Source organism: Cyphomyrmex costatus, unplaced genomic scaffold (genome assembly GCF_001594065.2).
Source record: "Cyphomyrmex costatus isolate MS0001 unplaced genomic scaffold, Ccosl1.0 scaffold733, whole genome shotgun sequence".
Classification (NCBI taxonomy): domain Eukaryota; kingdom Metazoa; phylum Arthropoda; class Insecta; order Hymenoptera; family Formicidae; genus Cyphomyrmex; species Cyphomyrmex costatus.
Genome location: NW_017280304.1, coordinates 124,302 through 144,083, shown reverse-complemented (window position 1 = coordinate 144,083; position 19,782 = coordinate 124,302). Strand labels below are relative to the sequence as shown.

Below are 19,782 nucleotides of genomic sequence, written 5' to 3'. Positions count from 1 at the left end.
GTGATCGAACTATGACACGACTCGATGACCTCAAGGTCGACCAGGACGAATCTTCTCCCGTTCGATGTGGCATCCCTCGAAGTAACGTACCCCACGACGACTTTTGAGCCGTCTCGGCCTCGAACGCGAGAAGGACACGGAATCCTCGAGAAAGGATCCATTGAAAGATAAGTCGAGAAGCTGCAGAGTACGAGGGATTTCCGAAGAGTGTATCCCTCTTTTTCTCTCAGCGCATCGCGTTCCGTCGCATCGGTTTCCGTTTTAATATTTCTCGGAGCTGATAACGAAGTGAATCTCTGAGTGATCTACGAGTTCGCGGGAATCGGTTTAATCAATCAGGATAAGAAAAAAAAAATATATTCGATACGGATACGGTCACATGAGGTCGACTAAGTAGCCATAAAGAAGATTTGGCGACCTATCCGACCCGATAAATCGCGCTATGATAACCCTCGATTAATTATCGAGCTCCTCTCTCTTCCTGCGACGGAGATTTCTTACCGAGAAACTCTCTTATCTGCGACTTATATCCACGAGATGCATTTTACGTCTCGTCGAAATTTGCCATTTGATTTCTCGATGGTTATTTAAATGATATTTTTGACGTTCGTGTATCAAGTACATTTTTAAGTTTATAAATCTTTGTCATCTATGAAAAAAAAAGCTTTTGGTGATCGTGGGCATCGACGGCCATCAGTGAGAGTGTCTTTTACGTTTAACGGAAATAAAAATGGAGTCCCATCATAATAATAACGGCTTGCCATCATTGGAGTCATTGGAGAATAAAGCTAGCTCTTCCAGCAACGAGCATGGCAACAATAATTCCTTGGACGATGCCGTAGGCAAATTACTACAAGGTATGCATTTTATAACTTAGCATATAATCATGTAACATAAATTAATAATCAATGAAAATTGAAAAAATGAGCTCAGCAAGTTGACAGTGCAATTAACAATTTCATATTATTTGTATTTCAATCAGTTAAGTTGTCCAGACATTTCAATTTACATTAAATCACCTTTTTAGGGTCATCCTTTAATTAATACAAGTAATACAATTGTTAATTGCTCTATCAACTTTCCATTACTCCTTTTTTCAATTTGTATTAATTGTTAATTATTTGAACTAGTTTAGTTACTTTTTGATAAATTAACAACTTTAACATACAATCATGTAACATAAATGCATTAAAAAAATTTATGACAATGAGAGTATAGTAACAGTTTCATAATGAGCAACATCTTGAAAAATAATGACAATTAAATGACAATGATGTATAAATATGATAGAAAGAACGATTTTGTCGAAAGATCTAAAATTTTTTTACGCTAGACGAAGAGCTGAAAATAATTTTATTGGACTATCAAAATAAGTCAATTACATACCTCAGCTAATTCCACGCAAGGAAAAATTATGGCAATAAATAAAAAACAAATACTACGAAATATCGCTCTTTAAAATTGGTCGACACTTGATAAAAAATTGATTATTAGTTTTTGTCTGTATAAATTTATAATAAATATTTATTATCTGTTTTGTTATGAATTTTTAAAGAATGTAAAGAGCACGTACCGTCAAAAAGAGACGTTAAAAAAATAATAAAATATTTACAAAATATATTGAAAAATGATTTACATTAGTGTAACACACTTGAATGCGATATCGGATATGATAGCGAAATAAACTGCAAATGAAAATTGGCAAATGAAAAAATATATCATCCGAAATAGCACGTGAAATGCGCGTGTCCATTCGTCGCCTCGTTCCTTTTCGTTGCAGTCTTTATCGAGTCATTTAGGGAGGCAAGGCGACTTGGTAATTGGCGCTGAAAGCCCGCGTCGTCAGCCGGCACCGTTCTCATCTCCATTTGGCCGTACGCCGATTTATCCGGGCGATATTCGCGAGAGTAGAAAGCGGAAAGCAGGGGTGGAACCCGACGAACAAGGCGGAGAAAGAGCGAAAAGCGGCAACGACGCGGCGGAGCGGAGTCGGACGAGACGGAGAAATATAGCCCGAGAGGATCGTCTCCTCGCGAGAACGATCCTCAGCTATATACATATTTCTCCGAGGGAGGGGAAAACTCGCGAGGGCCACGGCAGGTGCTGCGAGCAGAGCGAGACGAGGCGTGCGCGCCTGCCACCGCCGCTAATTATGTTAGTACCGAATTAAATCTGAAAGATCACTGCGGGAGGGGGCGCAGGGCCCATGATTTACGGCGCGCGTCGAGACTCGGATCTCTGCGACTATACGGAGTTTCGCCAGAGATATGGGCACGCGATCATCGCCAGGGAGCGGCGGAACCCCGGACGAACAGACAGGTGGAAATCGCCTGAGGATGATATCTCTACCGGACTAATTCTGTCCGCGATGTCGGACAATCGCGACGCGAATAATTACGAGGATTAATGGGGTCTGGTCGATGTAGCGGATTAGAAGGAAGAGTCGCGGACTCGTCGCCATCGCTCTTTTCTTGAGTCTGGCTATTCTAGTTTAGTCTAGATGCGAGATATACGTATATCAGACTGTATCAGCCCTTCGATGCCACTCTCATTATGGCATACTCGGGGGTTTTTTTTTACTTTATATCCCCCTGATAGAAATATCATTCATTTTTTAGCAGTTACTGCGGACAGTTGTCTCTGTCTATAGTGAGAAGTAACTTAGAACTCTAATTAAAATGTAACACTTTGCCTGTAATTATTACGCACAAAAAATATGCAAAATATATATGAATCCATTTACTAAACAAATAATAACGGAACAATAAATGGACTACTCAAAATTTTAATTAATAATAATTTATTAATACTAAATAATAACTGAGTAAATGCTTACGCGAATTGTACATGCTTTTACCAGGAAAATTGCTTTAGTTACTGAATAAAACTCTATCAAATCTTGTCCATTTTCTATACAATGTTGCTACAACTAATGAGAATATAGTAATATTAGATAATAATTAGATATCTAGGAAAAGTGCGTATATTTCTACCAGGAATACTATTACCTTTTTATTAATAAAGATACATATACCATATATTTGCTTATTATTGTTATATTCTTTAATGCCTAGCATTTAGATTAAAAATAAAATTTTTTGTATGATTTTTATGCAATATTTTTACACGATATTCAGATACAAAAGTGATACCAAAGAGTTGGTATTTCTCGAATCGTTCATTATAAAAACTTTTTTCGTGATCTTTACAAATTTATTCAGATACTGTACTCTTTAAATTAAATTTCTAGGAAAATTTCCAAGAGGATTTTAGAGTGTATTTCGACGATAACCGATCCACTCGAAGAGCGATGCCGCGAATCATGACACGCTCCCGTTTTAAGATTAAATTTGAGATATGTTTAGTTAGATTAGACAGTGCTAGAAACGACAGCAGAGTGACGGACACTTGAATCCGTCGATGGTAGAAGTTGAAAAACTGATGGCACGCGCGAGTCGTTCGTGAACATCGCACGCAGGAATGTATAATCTAAATAGTTTATCATATAACTTGAGAAGAGACAAGCCCGCGTCTGCACCACGAATAAATATTTGATCCACCGGTGCTAAGCAATACATTTTGCTACAAAGTGTCCACTCGACGAAAATACAGGTGTCGAAATTACTCTGTCATGCGCGAAGCGCCAACGTGTCTCGGACAGTTATATCTCCTGGTTTTGCAACAAAGTTATGAAATTATGCAAATTATTTCGTTTATCGATGTGTTTTACATATCTACTTAAATTTTTAAATACTTTAGCAAAACTTTTCTTTCTATGCATTAAATAAGACTTCGTAGTTGTATGTTAATGAGCGCTAATTTTTTATTTTACACTGTTATGTAGCTATAGTGTTTATGGCATTCAAAATTTTATATCAGATAAATTACTTTTTACAAACGTTTTAAAAAATTTCAGCACCGATCACTAAGGATCATCAGAGCGATCGATGTATTAAAATACAGACTTTTTAATTAGTCGTATTTAATCTTCCATCGCCAACGTGAATTTTAACTCTTTCGTCAGCAGTAAGAGTCTTCGAGAAATAATGCACATTTTTTATTTGTTGATTTTATATATAAAAATTTTTTTTAATTCTGATATACCTACACTTGTCGAAGTTTTAACAACGAGTTTTTACTGTTATCAGTTAGAAGAATGTAACTCGATATCTTTTTACACATTTTTGACGTATATTTTTTTAAAGATCTTTATTATTTTATATATATAATTAAAAAATGTATAATTAAGAACATACATGACAAATGATAAAAAGCCACAAAAGGATATCACGTGGAAGCAAAGTTTACAAAAGTCGTAACAGTTTGAATTTAGCAAAGAGTCAAAATCATTGTCTTAGTCTTCTTCTATAGGTAGACAATTTAATAAAAATTCAGCCACCTAATACGATTGAAATTTTTTTTACCAAAGTTAAAAATATGGAAGATGATGAAAAGTCACAAGAGGATATTATCATATATGAAAGCAAAGTTCGTAGCAGAAAGCAACAGTCGTAGCAGTTTGAATTTCACGAATAGTCAAATTGACTGTGTCTCGAGCTTCCTAGTGTTAAAGACTTTAATTGCTGGCGAAGGATTAAATTTTGATTGTCTCGTCTCAATCAATACTAAATAAATGCACTCGTTTCACTGATCGTTTCACATTAGTATCACGCGAATACTCGTCGCAACATGAGATCGAACAGTGCGCGGCGCGAGTCGAGGATCGTCGGGCACGTGGCGACAAGCCGCGATATCAAACATCGACGGGACGAGGTGTCGAAGCGTTTAAGAGGGCCTCGTTAAAGGCGGTAGGATTTGTAACAGGCGGATTTGTAAAGGAGTTAATGTAGCAAGAGTCAGACGACAGGTCGCCATTGACGTCCGAGCACACCGGTTCATTCACCAGACCGCACAACCCGCCTATTGTAGCACGGGCGCGCTAACTACGGCCCTGATCTCGCTACTCAAAAGCCATTCACGATCCTGAAAAAAAAAACGAGCGGTTCTCGGTCACTCGATCCGATCCGCCGATTCACCAAGTCGTTACGCTAATTAGTCATTACGTTAAATCGAAAGGGGAGGAAGTGGTGGAAGAGCCTAAAATTAAGCGCGATCTGGCGAACGACTCTCTCATATTTCGCGATTTAGGATTTATCATTTAATCGCCGAGTATAAGGCTGTATTTCGATGCCAGAGATCGATTAATTCACCAATAACAAATATGTTAACGTCACTTTGAGATAAAGCCTCGTTGTATTGCTAATCCCCGCTTTATCTTTAGACGAATATAACAATCTTCAGATGAACAGTTATTTTCTAAGTTTTATTTGCAAGACATATTTTTACTTATTTTTTTAAAGGATATCGTACTATTAATTGTACAGAAAATTAATAATGATACGGTCCTGGATTATTAAATATTAAACTTAATCCTAGAAATCAGTTTGATTTTATATAGTTTAATTTATAATGTAATGGTGAACAAAAGACGTTACGGACATAGACCCAATAATTTTTGAGCTATGATTAAAGGTACAAAACTTATGCTTTGTGAACCACCTTTGATAACATTATAATTTAAAAAGTATTTATTATTAAGCATTGCGTTTGATATTTTTTGATTACCAAACAAGCACATTATATGTGAAAACTAACTTATTTTAATTTTCTGAATTCAATTTTTTTACATATAAATTTTAACGCAAAGTCCTTTATTAAAAAGACATGGAATGCAAAGAAAAAAAATGTTTCTTTTTGCCTTTCTATGTAAGGCTCCAGCGACTGAGGAGGTTCACCTATATAGTCACTTATTAAGCCTCAAAAAGGGGCCGTCTTAACTAAGGCCTTCTACACGCCTAATTTACCACGTACGCTCGGTTCGCGCGAAATTTTCTCTATTCCCGTCGCGTTCCTCGCAAAGCCCTTCCGCGTTTCCGTGTAAAATTGTATTTCGGCCGCGGCTATCGGTGCAGGCGTTGACGAAGGACCTCTCCCAGATGCTGAAAGGCGCCGACACAAGTGCCGCGTCAGTGGACCGTGGACCCACGGTAATTAGCTCCCACCAGCCTCCCGGGTTGACGCTTCGTCACGTGCACCGTCTTTCCCCCGTTTACCCTTGTTGACTCGATCCCTGAGTGCTTAATGGTGATTAAAAACACAAAAGTAATTCAATGTAGTTAAACTGAGATTTAAGCTCTTTCCTCAATCTCATATTTTTAATTCCTGCACGTATAATGCTCTCTTCTTTCTTTTCATCTTTTTTAACATATAATTATATTAATATTGTTAAAGTAGTACAAGATATTGAGACGGAAGAGAGAATAAATATATATTATATATATATATATATATATATATATATATATTCATTTGTTAAGAATAATTTTTTTAATTTTTGTTAATCTTTACATAAAATATCAAAATGGTTCTAATTCTGAATGTGTCTCTAATACTCGATTCTACTAATGTAGATTTTAATCTCGCTTTAATTTAGCCTTTATTTGATCTTTTTCTAATTCTTTAGAATTAAGTAAAAAATAAATAATAACTAAGATTAAAGTTAATCGACAGTAGAAAGGGACATAAGTAATTTTCAGTCGCATGAAGAAAAGGATATGTTGTAAGACGAGATTTTAATTGCTAGCTCTAAAGTCAATTTCATCAATCTTATATACACGGGATATTACGCAATTTCCGAACCGACCTAATTACCGCCTTACATACCAAGCTCTTCCTCATTCCTCTAAATCTGCCTTCACCAATTTGAACCAGACTGCGCTCTTTCGAACTGGGGAATTAAGATTTAGGAGACCACAGTGAGGGCACAGGACAGATTTACATAAGTCGGTATACATTTGTTCGAAGGGAGACAAGGTTTTACGACCTCGAGCTTGCTACGAGCTCTTTTCCCACGAAGTAAAATATAGGAATCCACATCCGGAGCTGAATCCTTATTAAGCGGCGCGGAATTTTCGGTAATCCGGAGCACTTACGTCACTTAACGTCTCAACCACATAAGTAGGGCTGTGCTTTGTAATATATAAACTTCGATACTATCATATTCACTGATCTGTTACGCCCGAAATTTAATTCAATCGAATTTTCTAAATGTAAGATAGACGATAAAAGAAATGTAGATGCAAAGTAGAAAATTATTCAAAGTTAATATTTTTCTGGTTAAAATTAATGTTCAATTCAAATTAGAAAACTCGGTATTCACAAAATCGGTACATGCATTTTTTATTTCTTAATTTTCCTCGATCGCATACCATATATTCATAGGTTAATGATACTTATGGTCATCTTTCTAATAAGGAATAGTTTTTTCTTTACTGAAAATTGTATATACGGAATCTCGAGCAATCCGAGATTTCAATTAGCTATTTGCATTTGAGAAAAAATGACTGTTGGATAGTAATAATAATTAATTTCTTATAATGTGAAGGAATCACGAGAGAACAATAAAAAGAGCATGCTGCTCGTTCTCCCTCCCCCTCTCTCTCTCTCTCTCTCTCTCTTTCTTTTTTTTCTTCCTCTATCTCCTTGTACGATTTCCAGGTCGTAAAAGTCCTATCGTGTTCTTTATAAAGAAGTTAAATAAAAAAGAGACAGAAGAAGGGAAGCGAGATAGCGCTAACAAATGTTGGTCGAATCGGCCGCACGAGCCACGAGGATACAGGTGTAGTTTTATCTCGTATTATATTCCCTTACAATCCGATTGCACGGACAGGACTACTTCCGGTGCTTATGCAAGGACGACAAGAGCCAAACAATTCCGTTATCACGTGCCGTTTATAACGTACTTTTCGTAGTTGCGCTTTCCTTATGATGAAATAAAATATATCAAGACAAACTGATTTTAAATTAAATCAGATACAGATATTGTATGAAACGACGAGAAAAAACACCGAGAAATAAAGTCGAATTTTTCTCCATTGACTATCGAAAGATTATCTAAAATTCACATGTTTTTATTGAAGCTTATATTAGGCTAACAAAGTTATAAATAAGTTATTAAATTTAAATTAAATCAAATAAATTTATCGAATTTGATATAATTTTTTTTCTAGCGTATATAATGATACTCGTCAGAGTAATTTGTTTCTTCCAAAAATATTTCGGAAATTGTATATAGATTACGAGTCCCATTATATGCTGCATACTTACAGGGTACGATTGGACACTACTTCCGGTGACTTCGCGCGCCGGCGGACGAAGAAGCGCCCACGTGAAACGGCCGATGAACGCCTTCATGGTGTGGGCGCAGGCGGCAAGGCGAAGATTAGCTGACCAATATCCGCAATTGCACAATGCTGAGCTGTCGAAGACGCTGGGAAAGTTATGGAGGTAATCTAGCTTTGACCAGATCTAACTTTGTGGGTCTGTCGTAGAGTGGGATATAGAGTCGTAATTTGTATTTTGTTACAGAGTGATTTTAAGGTCTTTGCTTTAAATTATCGTACCTTTCATTTTATACACACATACATATGATAAGATTAATCTGTAACAGGAGTAAGTAAAAGATACTTCAGTTTTATATATACATATGTACGTGTATTAATTTATTCTTCTCGAATTTTTATTTCTCAATGTACATCGTTATTGTCTACAAACCAAAATATAATTCTGAAGTTCTATAAATATGTTTCGTAGCTGTAAACATACAATAATACTTCAAAACGCTTTTTGAAAATTGATTATTCTAATCTATGATTATCTAAAGAACAAATAAAGCTTTCTCCTAAAAGTAGAAGAATCAAACGGAAGAATATTAATATTAATAAATCATTTTTTTTTAAATCAAATCAATTCATCTATTCTGCACGGAAAGAATGATTTGGTTCAATCTAAAAAAAATTAAATAGACATAGATTTAAAAATAATTTTGTTGAATTATTAAAATAATTATGTATAGCAATTTTAAGAGCATGAGATAGGTAGTGTTGAAAAAAAATGGAAATAATTATTTTGAGATCAGTATTTAGCTAAATGTTATTTTATTTACGTATCATTCAGATTTTTCTAAGATGCATGAGCATCGAACTATGAAATTGTTAGTTAATTTAATTTGTGATATTATTACAGTAGTTCAATTGCGTTTCAGGACCGAAAAATCGTTTCAACACGCAATTTAAATAACTACTAATGTAGAATATAAATTTACACTAAATTATCTAAGCACTTAAGATCCAGCTTGAAGACTTTACTTCTTACTTATCGTATAATCACACTTATAATTAAAAAATTCTTTAAAAGAAATCGCTAAATTTTTTAATATATATTTCAATAAAACTCTATCTTTTCCGTGCGCAAAGTTCGATTCTTGGGCGCAGATATTCCTCACGTTAAATAACAATATCGGAGATTGCGAATTATATTTTGTCGCAGGATCCTGAGCGATGGCGAGAAACAGCCGTTCATCGAGGAAGCCGAGAGACTGCGGAACGCACACAAAAAGCAGCATCCGCACTACAAGGTAAATGACCGCCAAATTAACCGATTGACGACATACAGCCGCAGCGGAATTACGCATTCGCGTCTTAATCGCGCATCATTAGAAATAATATGAAGTATGTATCTCGTGCGTTACGAAATCGCATAACCAGTTCGCGATCGTGCGGACCGATTCGCGCGAGATGGCGGAACGAATTAGCGCGTGCAAAACGCGCATTCGTCTTTCCGAGTGCTCAAGTGGTTAATCGAGGCTCGATCACCCGAGCGATTTGAATCCCACCGCGCCGCGCGTCGGCGATGATTTACGAGAAGGGGAAATGAATTCACTGCGATGAAGCCATCCGTGTCGCCGCTCCATGCGAGGCGAGAAAGTCGAGCAGCGATGATGAGACGCGGCGAACGGGATGCGGAAAAAAGCGGAGCTTTTACCGGTTTCAAGCATATTGTTAAATTTAGTGTCATGTTTAACCTAAATTAAGTCACCACTGCTCCTACTTGTATACTAAAACAAATTTGACACTATATTACGTCGATTTGATATTTATAGTATTAAATTGACACTTATACAAATGCAGATATAATGTACATGAAAAACAGAACTAGACGTGTAAAAGGATGTCTAAAGGTACCTAAATTAAAAAATATATAGCATTAAACGAAAAATGGAAAGAGTAAATTAATGAAAAGAAAAACGCGATAATCAAAATACAAAACAGAGATATAGAACAAGACACAAAACAACCTTAAAATTTTTTTAATGTAAATTTTTTACACGTCATTATATTTTTGTATCCATTTATCATGTATTAATTAATCAATTAATTTAATTCTAAAAATTCATTCATTCTTCGCTGCAATTATATTGGGTTACATCAGAAAATTACACAAAGTATTTTAATATTTAATATACAGCACAAAAAAAGAAAATTTATATACAATTTTTCACTACTTGTAATATGATTCCAGCGAGACGCATCTTGAAGTGACTAATTCAAATACAATGTATCGTTCACAGTATCAACCTCGTCGTAGGAAGCCGAAATCGGACGATCAGATGGGTATTATCGTGCACAGGGGTGGACTTCCATCGCCGGGGACCTCCCTCGACTCCTCAGCCAGTTCCTCTGATTGCACCTACACCCGCCTATATCCGGACGCTGGTGTGAAGGCGTACGATCGACCGACAGCCTATCACGAACCGAAGTCTAGCGCTTACGACTTAGCTCGACCAGTCTGGGTCAACGAGACAGTCGCCAAGTATCCCGTCGTCGATCATCCTAACAAGTCAACGTACGAGACGACAGCTAGAAGCTATACCGAGGCAAAATGCCACGAAGTAGCTAAGTACCATCACGAGATGACCGGCACCAAGTATCACCACGAGATGGTCGGTACCAAATACCATCACCATCATGAGTCGGCGGCGACCAAGTATCCAGATCTGCAGGCCAAACCTTATGATCTACCCAAGTATCCAGAAGCCAAAGGATATCCGGATGGTCTTAAGTACTCCGCGGAAATGAGCAGCGGTGCGGCCGTAGCCGCAGCCGCCGCGAAGGCATCCTACACTTGTGTACATGGACAATACTACCCTACCGCGGAGGGGTACACCGTGCACGGCGAAGAGAACGACTACCAGCCGCAGAGTGTGTCGACACATCCCTCTTTTTACCCTTACATTTCGGCGTCCATGGCGCAACCACCGTACTACATGGGACCTCGATAGATTGTGAACAGAAAGATATAGGAGGCGACACGAGACAATTCTTGAAGATTTTCACAAGACCGAATAAGATTACACGGTGCATATTGAATAAAATAAAATCGTTCTCTTGCCAATTACGACAATATTTCTGATAAATAAAACCAAGATCGTGTCATCCTCCATTCTGACTGTAAATTGTGTTTTACTTAAATCTTGATATTATGCAAGAATTTTGGAGCGATGTGTGTATGTATGCATGGATGTGTGTGCGCTTGATAAATTTCGAGCGTAGACGATCGTTAGAATCAAGCAAGATTCAATTTAATCGGATATCGTGCGCTTAATGAAACTGTAAAGTACTTAAATAATAGCGGTTGTTGTACTTAACAATAAATTGGTAACATTAAATTGGTTAACTTTGTTTTACTAAGCGAGATATATTATTCGATCGCCTTGTAATTTTTTTTTTAATTTATTCTTTTCTGTAAACTCTGTGACAAATAAAACAAATCTATCTAAACACTCTTGAGTGATAAAGTTTAATGCATGATGTTTAAGTTTTGCGAGACTACCAAAAAAAAAAGAAAAACTAGAAAATGTTTTAAACGCAGAACTTACGAGCAGATTTATAAATTACATAAAAAATTATAATAATGTATATATTAACTGAATATATCATTCCACAAGATTTCTAGTGACTAGGAGAAAAATTTAATCATGACTGAGTTAAAATTATAAAAAGAAGGAAAAGAAGAAATACGAAAAGAAGAGAAACATTCAAGCGTCTCATACAAATCTATCTACCTATAATGAGCAAACGGAAAAAAGGCAATCTAATATCACATTTGTCGAGATATTGGCGGCAAGTACCGGTGAAGAAGTAACTATAATATGCTATGTATATATAACGAGATAATTGCTAGGTTAATTATGTAATCATTAACCGAACCAGCGGTAAATCGTTGCTAATTACATCGAACGTGAACGTGTATGTGCGCGTAAGAATGATTCTACAACCAGGTACTTTTTTTCGACGGTGGATATTCCTTAATCTTTCTTCTTAATCCTTTTCTAAACTGGAGTCGCGTCCGATAATAGTTGCCAATTCCTGCACCACGTTTCGATTCGCGTGCATGAATGCTTTCGCGTTCCAGATCATATGCACCAGTATTTCGTCGCTCTTTTCGTCCATGGCGACTTCTGTCGACAGCTGTGGATTGAATCTGTAGTACGGTACGCCGATCATAGAGCACCAGGTGCGAGCGCGATCGACCACGCGACCGTCGCTGGCTGTCGCTTGATCGACCAATAACGTGCCCAACGCTGAAATACCGAACGCAAGCTTGGCGGTGCCCCAGAGGCTGTCCGGTCGAAAAACGTCGATCTCATTCAAGGTGTAGGTAGTCGGTATGAGTCCCGTGCCGAGGGAGACCACCAACGACAGTGGTATCACTTTGTTCTCGCGATTAGTAGCCTTCAGCGCCAAATTATATTCGTGGATCTCAGTCATGGCATCTAGAGTAGGATTGTTAGCAATCAGACCGCCATCCAGGAAACGGCCAAACGCCCGAAAATACGATGGCGCCGCGCCGGTGGCCCTCGCTGCTTTCCAAAGTAACTGCTCCTGCGGCGATAATGTCGACTTGAACATTCCATTCTCCGGTAAATTCAAGATTACACTAGGTGCCTCGTAGTTTCGGAATAAATGAAGATCTACGGGCTTACGATCGGCGAGTACACCTGTAATCATTATTTTTGGTTTCTGGATATCCGCCATGACGGTATGGGCGCCAAGACACTCCTTCAACACCTTCTCCAGACCTTCACTATTGTAAGGTCGCGAACCCACGAAGGCGTTCTCCTTGATGCGAAAATAGAGAGCCTGACATTCCCGTAGAGACTTACCCGCGGCGAGGCCGAGTGCCAGGATACCGCCAGTAGACGTGCCGGCTATCCAATCAAAGCACTGCACCACAGGTTTGCGCAGCACCGATTCGATCTCCAGCAGCGTCTGTATAAGCACTAGTCCCCGAATGCCGCCACCATCGAGACAAAGTAATCTACCACCCTTGATCCGTTTATTATTTCCATGTTCGGCCATCTTCTCCATACCAGATACGTGAAGCATCTGATCGAGAATCGTGCGCGGTACATACTGTGGTGGTTCCGATGGCGCAATACCGGTGTAATTTTCGTCATGCTTGCAGCCGAGATGACAATCTTTCATCTCTGATGGACATCTTTGCGCACCTACAGCATGCAACAGGTAGATTATCTTGTTACCTTCGGTAGTATCAACGTTCGCTTTGTGTCTAGGCGTTTCCGCCTTCCAGTTCCGCGCGTCAACGTCGGAGCCGAAGCCGATGAGTGCCTGTACAATAGCCGGTGTCTCTGCCTCGACCGCAAGATGCAGCGGCGTATTACCGTCGTTATCGACAATGTTGACGGATGCCATATGACTCAGCAGGGCGACCACGCAGGGCAGCCGTTTGCGCATCACCATTATATGCAGAGCAGTACGCCCGTCGAAATTGAGCGCGTCGATGTCGCAGTTGGTGTCGATCAGCGCCGTAATCACTTCGCGACTACGTGACCAGTGCAATGGTGTGCCACCGAACTTCATGTCCTCTGCGTGAAGCACGTTCGGCTTGTTGTGTAAGAAATCGCCAACATAACCGGGATTAGAGGGCTGGCCCTCGGAAGCGGGTATGTTCACGTCGGCACCGATCAGTAGAAGCGCTTTTACGCATTCGGGCTTATCGTTTAGACACGCGACATGTATAGGGGTGTGACCATTGCTATTACGACTATTCAAACTGTTTGGAAGACCCGAACCTAAAGCAAGAATGATCTCTTTGGTGGATGTAGCTGCGTAATGATAAACTGTGTTCGCATTATGATCCAGATGTTCCAACGAACTCTTCGCTGCTATCAGCATCTCGACGGTGCGCAGATTATTAGTCTGTACAGCAACTTGCAGGGGCGAAATACCAGTTTCTGAGTCACCGCTATTGAGCTGACTGTTGACAATTGCGTGCATAAATGCATCATGGATGGCAAAGTAAGCTGCTAAATGTGCTAGAGTCCATGTTGGGTGTTCTACCAGTGTGTCACAGAGTTTTTGAATTTTTCCAATATTGTACATCTTAAAAAAAAAGAATAAGATTAATTATTATCAATTATAAATTAATATAAAATGTTTTAAAAATAACAAATCATTTTTAAATTATATATGAAAGATAAAGATATATAATATATAGGATTATAATTTCTTTAAAATACATTATATATAGATATAGATAAAATATGAAAACTCTTATTACCTCATGCACTATCTGTACAAGTACAGGGACTTTGTCTTTATATATTAAGAATCGTGTCTCCGCACCATCTAGAGTTTCTGACCGAAATAGACTGAAAACAAAATATTTATAAGTTATACAGATATCCAAGTCTCAAAAATTTAATAAAAATCAATAGAAAAATAATAGATAATAGGAAATACAAATATTCTACCACCAGTAGATAAACTCAAGGCAAATATTTTTTTTGTGAGCGTTATCAACTTAAATGGTAATGATTACTTCCAAGAAAACAATAATTATAATTACATACAAAAAATGCTACTGTATTTAAATATAATTTACTTTTTCAAATCTTTTTATAAGTTGGTATATCCACAAATCTATCACAAGCGTCTTCATTACAAGCATTAATCAATTCATTCAAAATTTATTCTATGTCCTAATAAGGTTAAAATATTTCAATCAAAATTACTAAAAATAAATCTCAGATTTACTCATTTATACAATCGCTTCTTCAATAAAATTTGTATACAAGAAAAGAAAATTTCTTGTTTTGAGTACATAATCAGTTTTTGTAAAATTTGTAAAATAAGTATATTTTTTAAGATTATTCTCAAGAAAATATTTTTATTAAAGATAACCATTACTTAAAAAGAAAAAAAAAGAGGAAACTGACAATAAACACTTTATCACTTTTTTAATAATAGAATGATATTTTTCTACATGTATTTATATATATTTCAAAAAAAATTTACAAAATAAATAACATTTGTAATATTCTTTTATGCCAAAATAATAAGTCAATAATAAGGTATACCTGTATGCTTGATGTAAGGTCTCCGTGCATGGCCTGTGCAGGACGATCTCGTATTTATCCTGATTCTTACCGCCAGGCCCGTAGAGAACAATGCCGTCCTCACGGGAGTGTATATGCCGATTACTGTAATGTTCCGGCCGTACCTCCTGGACGACGTTTGGCGGCGTGTCCGAGAAGACAATGTTCCGCAGAACGTTGTTTGCGATCGTGCCGAGCCAGGCCATGATGATACCGGCGCTGACGACGAGACGAGCGAACTGAAGCAAACAGGAATGAAACGCGGTTGTCTCTACCGCGCGAAAACGTTACACAACTTCCCGTTACTCATTGTGTCGCAGAGACACAGCATGACAATTCGCCCGTACTTTGCACTCTGTCTTGTTCTGTCTCGTCACGTTTCACCATTTACGTTATTTCCTCAGGTGAATGATACGGTAACAGTATGGCTAATATGACAGGTAGGGAATCAAGGTTAACGTTAACCGAGTAGTTTCTGTACTTGGTATATATACCTAAATAAAACCACGGCGAGCTGAGAGACCTCCGGCGGTAAAGATGCCAAGTACCCAAATCAAAAGGATTGTTCTTATTAATTGAACCGTTTAGTTGTTTTTGCACATTTTATCTTTTATCTTTATCTTCTCAATATGAAAAAAAAAAGAGAAAAGGTGAATCGTACAAAAAGTTCCGCTAAAAAGAACAAGCCTGCCACAACATGAAATATTTATGTAAATTATTTTTTTTAATATTTTGTAAACATTTGTAAAAAATATTTTAAAATATTGCCTTAAAATGTTTTATAAAAATACTTTAAGAATGTACAAATATTATAAGAAAGAGATATCTAAAAAGTTTAATTTCCCGAACATATTTATTTTCAAAAATATTTCATGAAAAATTGTAAAATATATAATTTTAAATCTTAAAATGAAATATTAATTTTGGATAAATATATATTCAGATGTTAAAGAAAGAGAAAGCAAAAAACGTTGAGTGCAAAAAATACAAGCAACGCGAATCAGAATTCTGGCTGGAGAATTCTTGAAATTAATCGAATTGAATACTTATCGGAAAGATAATCGATTCTTTGATAGTCGATAGTCCACCCTTCCATTTTTAATTCAAAAGGATTGCCTAGACAACGGTACGATAAACAAACATGACGCGTTTCACGTTTCGTTCAGTAGTTTCAACTGTGTAAAAAGAAACTTAAAAATAATAGATATATAAAAAATATTGTTTAATATCTTATAAAATATTTATGACGTAAGACAGTGATTACCGCATTCCATCATTCTTTTTTGTAATGACTAGATACTGTACTTGTTTATGCTAGACTTAAAAACCATTTAGTGATGCCCTTATTCTTCAATAAGTTTTCTCCCAAGAAGACGCCAACTAGGAAGGCGTCCATTTTCCTAGCAAATAAAAATTTAAGTCCTAAACGGATAGAGAAAGAACTCGGCCCAGAAGTGGGTCCAATACGCCTCCGCCTTGGAGATCAGGAAGCTGTTTTTGAGGATGGTCTGTGGATTCCAGGTGAATAACGTTCCATTTACCGAACAGAAACTTTTGCACTTTTATTTCAAATAATTTAAAAAAATATCTAATTAATTTGCTCTAGAGTCTGGTAAGGTCGGAGGAACTTTCAAAGAGAATGAAAAATTAAAAAAAGAAGTGAGACGACTGGAGGAAGAGAATAATCTGTTAAAACTAAAGTTTGATGTACTTTTAGACATGGTAATCTTTTTTTTATATTGCATCTTTTAAAAAGTAAATAATATATAATAATAATACATATAGATATATATTTGTGTGTGCGTGTGTATGTGTGTGTGTGTGTGTGTGTGTATGTGTATATATTTATATGTATATAAAGTAAAGTACATATGTTTATAAAGAAAAAGCTTATCAAAAGCAGAACGTTAATAAAAACATATAACGAATCGATAGTTACATTTTATGTTAATCTTTTACAGTTAACACAAACAACTGCTGAAGTTCACTCACAAAAGGAAGAATTAGAGAAATTAAAAAATTTTTCTCTTAACAAACGAGTTGTCGTTTGATCTATTAAATATTTGTTTCTTGTTTACTAGGATATAAATAGAAACTATAAAGTAACTGATTATCAAACAATTTCTTTTCAATAGAAGCCTTAATACTTGTAAAAGAGTTACAAGACGAAAGTCCACTTTTACAGATAAAAACCATGTTTAGCACTTTCTATTCTAACTAAGCTTTTTATAACTCTAATTGTTATACACTGTATATTATTTACATTACTATTTTGGAAAAAATTCCTTGATGCAACTTATGAGAGACATAACGTGCGAAAGAGACCACTTTTGGACATTTGTGTCTCATGTGGCCTATAAAAGAATAATGCAAAATATAAAATATAATCTAATTTAAATATCATGATAGTTATAATTAAGAACAATAAAAATGTTATTATTAACAAAAATTAATCAAAGAAATATAAAGAGAAAAAAAATAACAAAAAAGATCAATTCTTTACACTTTCTTCTCCATTGTACCTTCTTTTCCTTAAATTCCGCATTTTCTCTTAAGGTAATTTTTTTCTGGTAAATTTAGGTTTTTTGAAGATATTGTCATTTTGAGAATATGTATCCTCCTCAGCTACCACCTTCGAAAATTTGCAAGAGGAATTTTTACTGTATATTTCCTTGGAACATATGTAAAACTGTAGTCCTTCATATGAAAGATACCTAAAGAAACACGCAAAATAATTTTTGTATTAGATATATAAATGAAGCTGCTAATTCGCGACATTATGACTTTGATTCATTAATTAATTATTGACGTTATGTATTGTTTATCATAAAAAGTTTGTTCTGAAATTTTACTCACTTATAAGCAGGCTGATTACAGTGACATATAACATTCGTGGATGGATTTTCCCTATTGTCATTTGAAGTACTAGCCCGAGGAAAGTTACTATCGTTATTTTTGTTCGAACTAGATACCAATGAACGTTTCCTCCCTGCATTACCTCGACATTTTGCGCTATCCTCATTTTCCCATTTCAAAAAGTTGCAAATCTTTTCATTACATACGCAATATAGACGTTCTGGAATTACAAATATTATCTGAAGGAACTTACGCGATAAATTATATTTATATATGATTGCCACTTACCTTTATTTGGTCCATATTTTTCAGTTTTTTGAACTGCAGGCTTTTTGCAATTGCACATAATCTTAGCATTATTATCAACATTATCATATGTATTAGTTGTATGGTTAGCGTTACGAGAATCATTGAACGCAGATCGATTTAATTTTTTTTACTAAATTGATGAAATCACTGAAATTAATGGAGGATGTATGATTTTTTGTATTCTCCGATACTGTATCGCTGTTAACAGAATTTAAATTATTTGATTCATTCAACTGAAAAATATTTGAATTTTGGTTTTGCGCATATCTTCCGGACGTGCTAGGAGTTCCGATCAGATCGACATCGTTGTTATTTCGAACAGACTTTGTACTAATAGAAGCTGGCTGAGTACTTTGTAGTTGGGATATACTTGGAGTAGTAATGGAGATCGATGAATCTTTCGTATTATTTTTCTCTCCCTTTTCTTGCATTGCTTCTACATTTTTCTGGAATTTCTAAACTATTCCTTTCATCACCTCCATTCTCCTATCCCTTCCCATATCTTCTGTTTTACTATCCATCTCTTCCCCTCCTTCTTTTAACTGTCCTATCCTATTGTTTTTAATCTTATTACACCCTTCGCATTTTACTTCTAATTTCTTTATTCTTTCCTTTAATCTATTTCTTTCCTCTATCCAGTCTTTTTCCTTGCACCTTATTTCGACTTTTAGTTTCTCCATTTCTATTTTTATTTCCCGTCGCACATCCTCCAAAACATTCATCATTACATACATTATGTCTTCCACTACCTTACCTTGTTCATCCATCCTTTTTTTTCTTTTCTTTTTTTAACGGCTTTCGCAAAATATTTATCAAATGTGAAGAGTCGATTTCGTCAAAAACTTTCAAATACTTTATGTCCGTACTTGCAATGATGACTCGTCTGATGCAACTTAATGCAACTGCACATTGTACACTCTTATCTTATCGATCTAGAATAGTGGTCAAGAAATCTGTCCTTCGCTGCAATAAATATTCCCATCTTGCTTTTTTACACTAGTGGTCTCTTATTTTCAGCTGAACTTGCACAATTCACCTTTCCTCTTTTTCTCTCCACAAAGAAAAAAGAAAGAGAAATAAATGATACAAAATATTGAGCTAAAAAGACAGGCCTTAGATAAGCCACAAAGAACAATTTTAAAATCTCATTACAAATTCTTTAAAGCGTATTGAGTGCGATCAATCGAGCACTTTAAAATATTTTAACAATATAGAGATATGTCATAAGTATGATAGGATCCTCAAAAAGTTCAGAAACGGTTTTGAGAAAAATGTTTTAGGCAAGGCCTGCTTAAGGTCACATCGATTTTTTTGTTCCA

At 36.2% G+C, this 19,782-nt stretch overlaps 3 protein-coding genes across 3 annotated transcripts; 2 read left to right on the top strand and 1 right to left on the bottom strand.

Moving 5' to 3' along the window:
* The first annotated feature begins 539 nt into the window (after window positions 1-539).
* Window positions 540-11,617, top strand: LOC108780771 (transcription factor SOX-8). The gene is made up of 4 exons (XM_018548584.1): window positions 540-857; window positions 8,169-8,346; window positions 9,388-9,475; window positions 10,469-11,617. The coding sequence occupies exons 1-4, from the start codon at window positions 731-733 to the stop codon at window positions 11,177-11,179; spliced, it is 1,104 nt and encodes a 367-aa protein (XP_018404086.1). The 5' UTR covers window positions 540-730; the 3' UTR covers window positions 11,180-11,617.
* A 404-nt stretch (window positions 11,618-12,021) lies between these two features.
* iPLA2-VIA (calcium-independent phospholipase A2 VIA) lies at window positions 12,022-15,644 on the bottom strand. Its single transcript, XM_018548582.1, has 3 exons — window positions 15,281-15,644; window positions 14,482-14,572; window positions 12,022-14,303 (listed from the first exon to the last, which is right to left on the bottom strand). The coding sequence occupies exons 1-3, from the start codon at window positions 15,502-15,504 to the stop codon at window positions 12,219-12,221; spliced, it is 2,400 nt and encodes a 799-aa protein (XP_018404084.1). The 5' UTR covers window positions 15,505-15,644; the 3' UTR covers window positions 12,022-12,218.
* Window positions 15,645-16,635: 991 nt separating this feature from the next.
* On the top strand, window positions 16,636-17,349 carry Cby (beta catenin antagonist chibby). The gene is made up of 3 exons (XM_018548590.1): window positions 16,636-16,819; window positions 16,905-17,020; window positions 17,260-17,349. The coding sequence occupies exons 1-3, from the start codon at window positions 16,636-16,638 to the stop codon at window positions 17,347-17,349; spliced, it is 390 nt and encodes a 129-aa protein (XP_018404092.1).
* The last annotated feature ends 2,433 nt before the right edge of the window (window positions 17,350-19,782 follow it).

Coding starts and splice junctions, on each gene's coding strand:
- LOC108780771 (XM_018548584.1), top strand. CDS start 731: ATGGAGTCCCATCATAATAATAACGGCTTGCCATCATTGGAGTCATTG. Junction 858..8,168: donor CGTAGGCAAATTACTACAAG/GTATGCATTTTA, acceptor GCATACTTACAG/GGTACGATTGGACACTACTT. Junction 9,476..10,468: donor AGCAGCATCCGCACTACAAG/GTAAATGACCGC, acceptor TATCGTTCACAG/TATCAACCTCGTCGTAGGAA.
- iPLA2-VIA (XM_018548582.1), bottom strand. CDS start 15,504: ATGGCCTGGCTCGGCACGATCGCAAACAACGTTCTGCGGAACATTGTC. Junction 14,573..15,280: donor ACCTTACATCAAGCATACAG/GTATACCTTATT, acceptor TTTTGTTTTCAG/TCTATTTCGGTCAGAAACTC. Junction 14,304..14,481: donor TTGTACAGATAGTGCATGAG/GTAATAAGAGTT, acceptor TTTTTTTTTAAG/ATGTACAATATTGGAAAAAT.
- Cby (XM_018548590.1), top strand. CDS start 16,636: ATGCCCTTATTCTTCAATAAGTTTTCTCCCAAGAAGACGCCAACTAGG. Junction 16,820..16,904: donor GGATGGTCTGTGGATTCCAG/GTGAATAACGTT, acceptor AATTTGCTCTAG/AGTCTGGTAAGGTCGGAGGA. Junction 17,021..17,259: donor TTGATGTACTTTTAGACATG/GTAATCTTTTTT, acceptor AATCTTTTACAG/TTAACACAAACAACTGCTGA.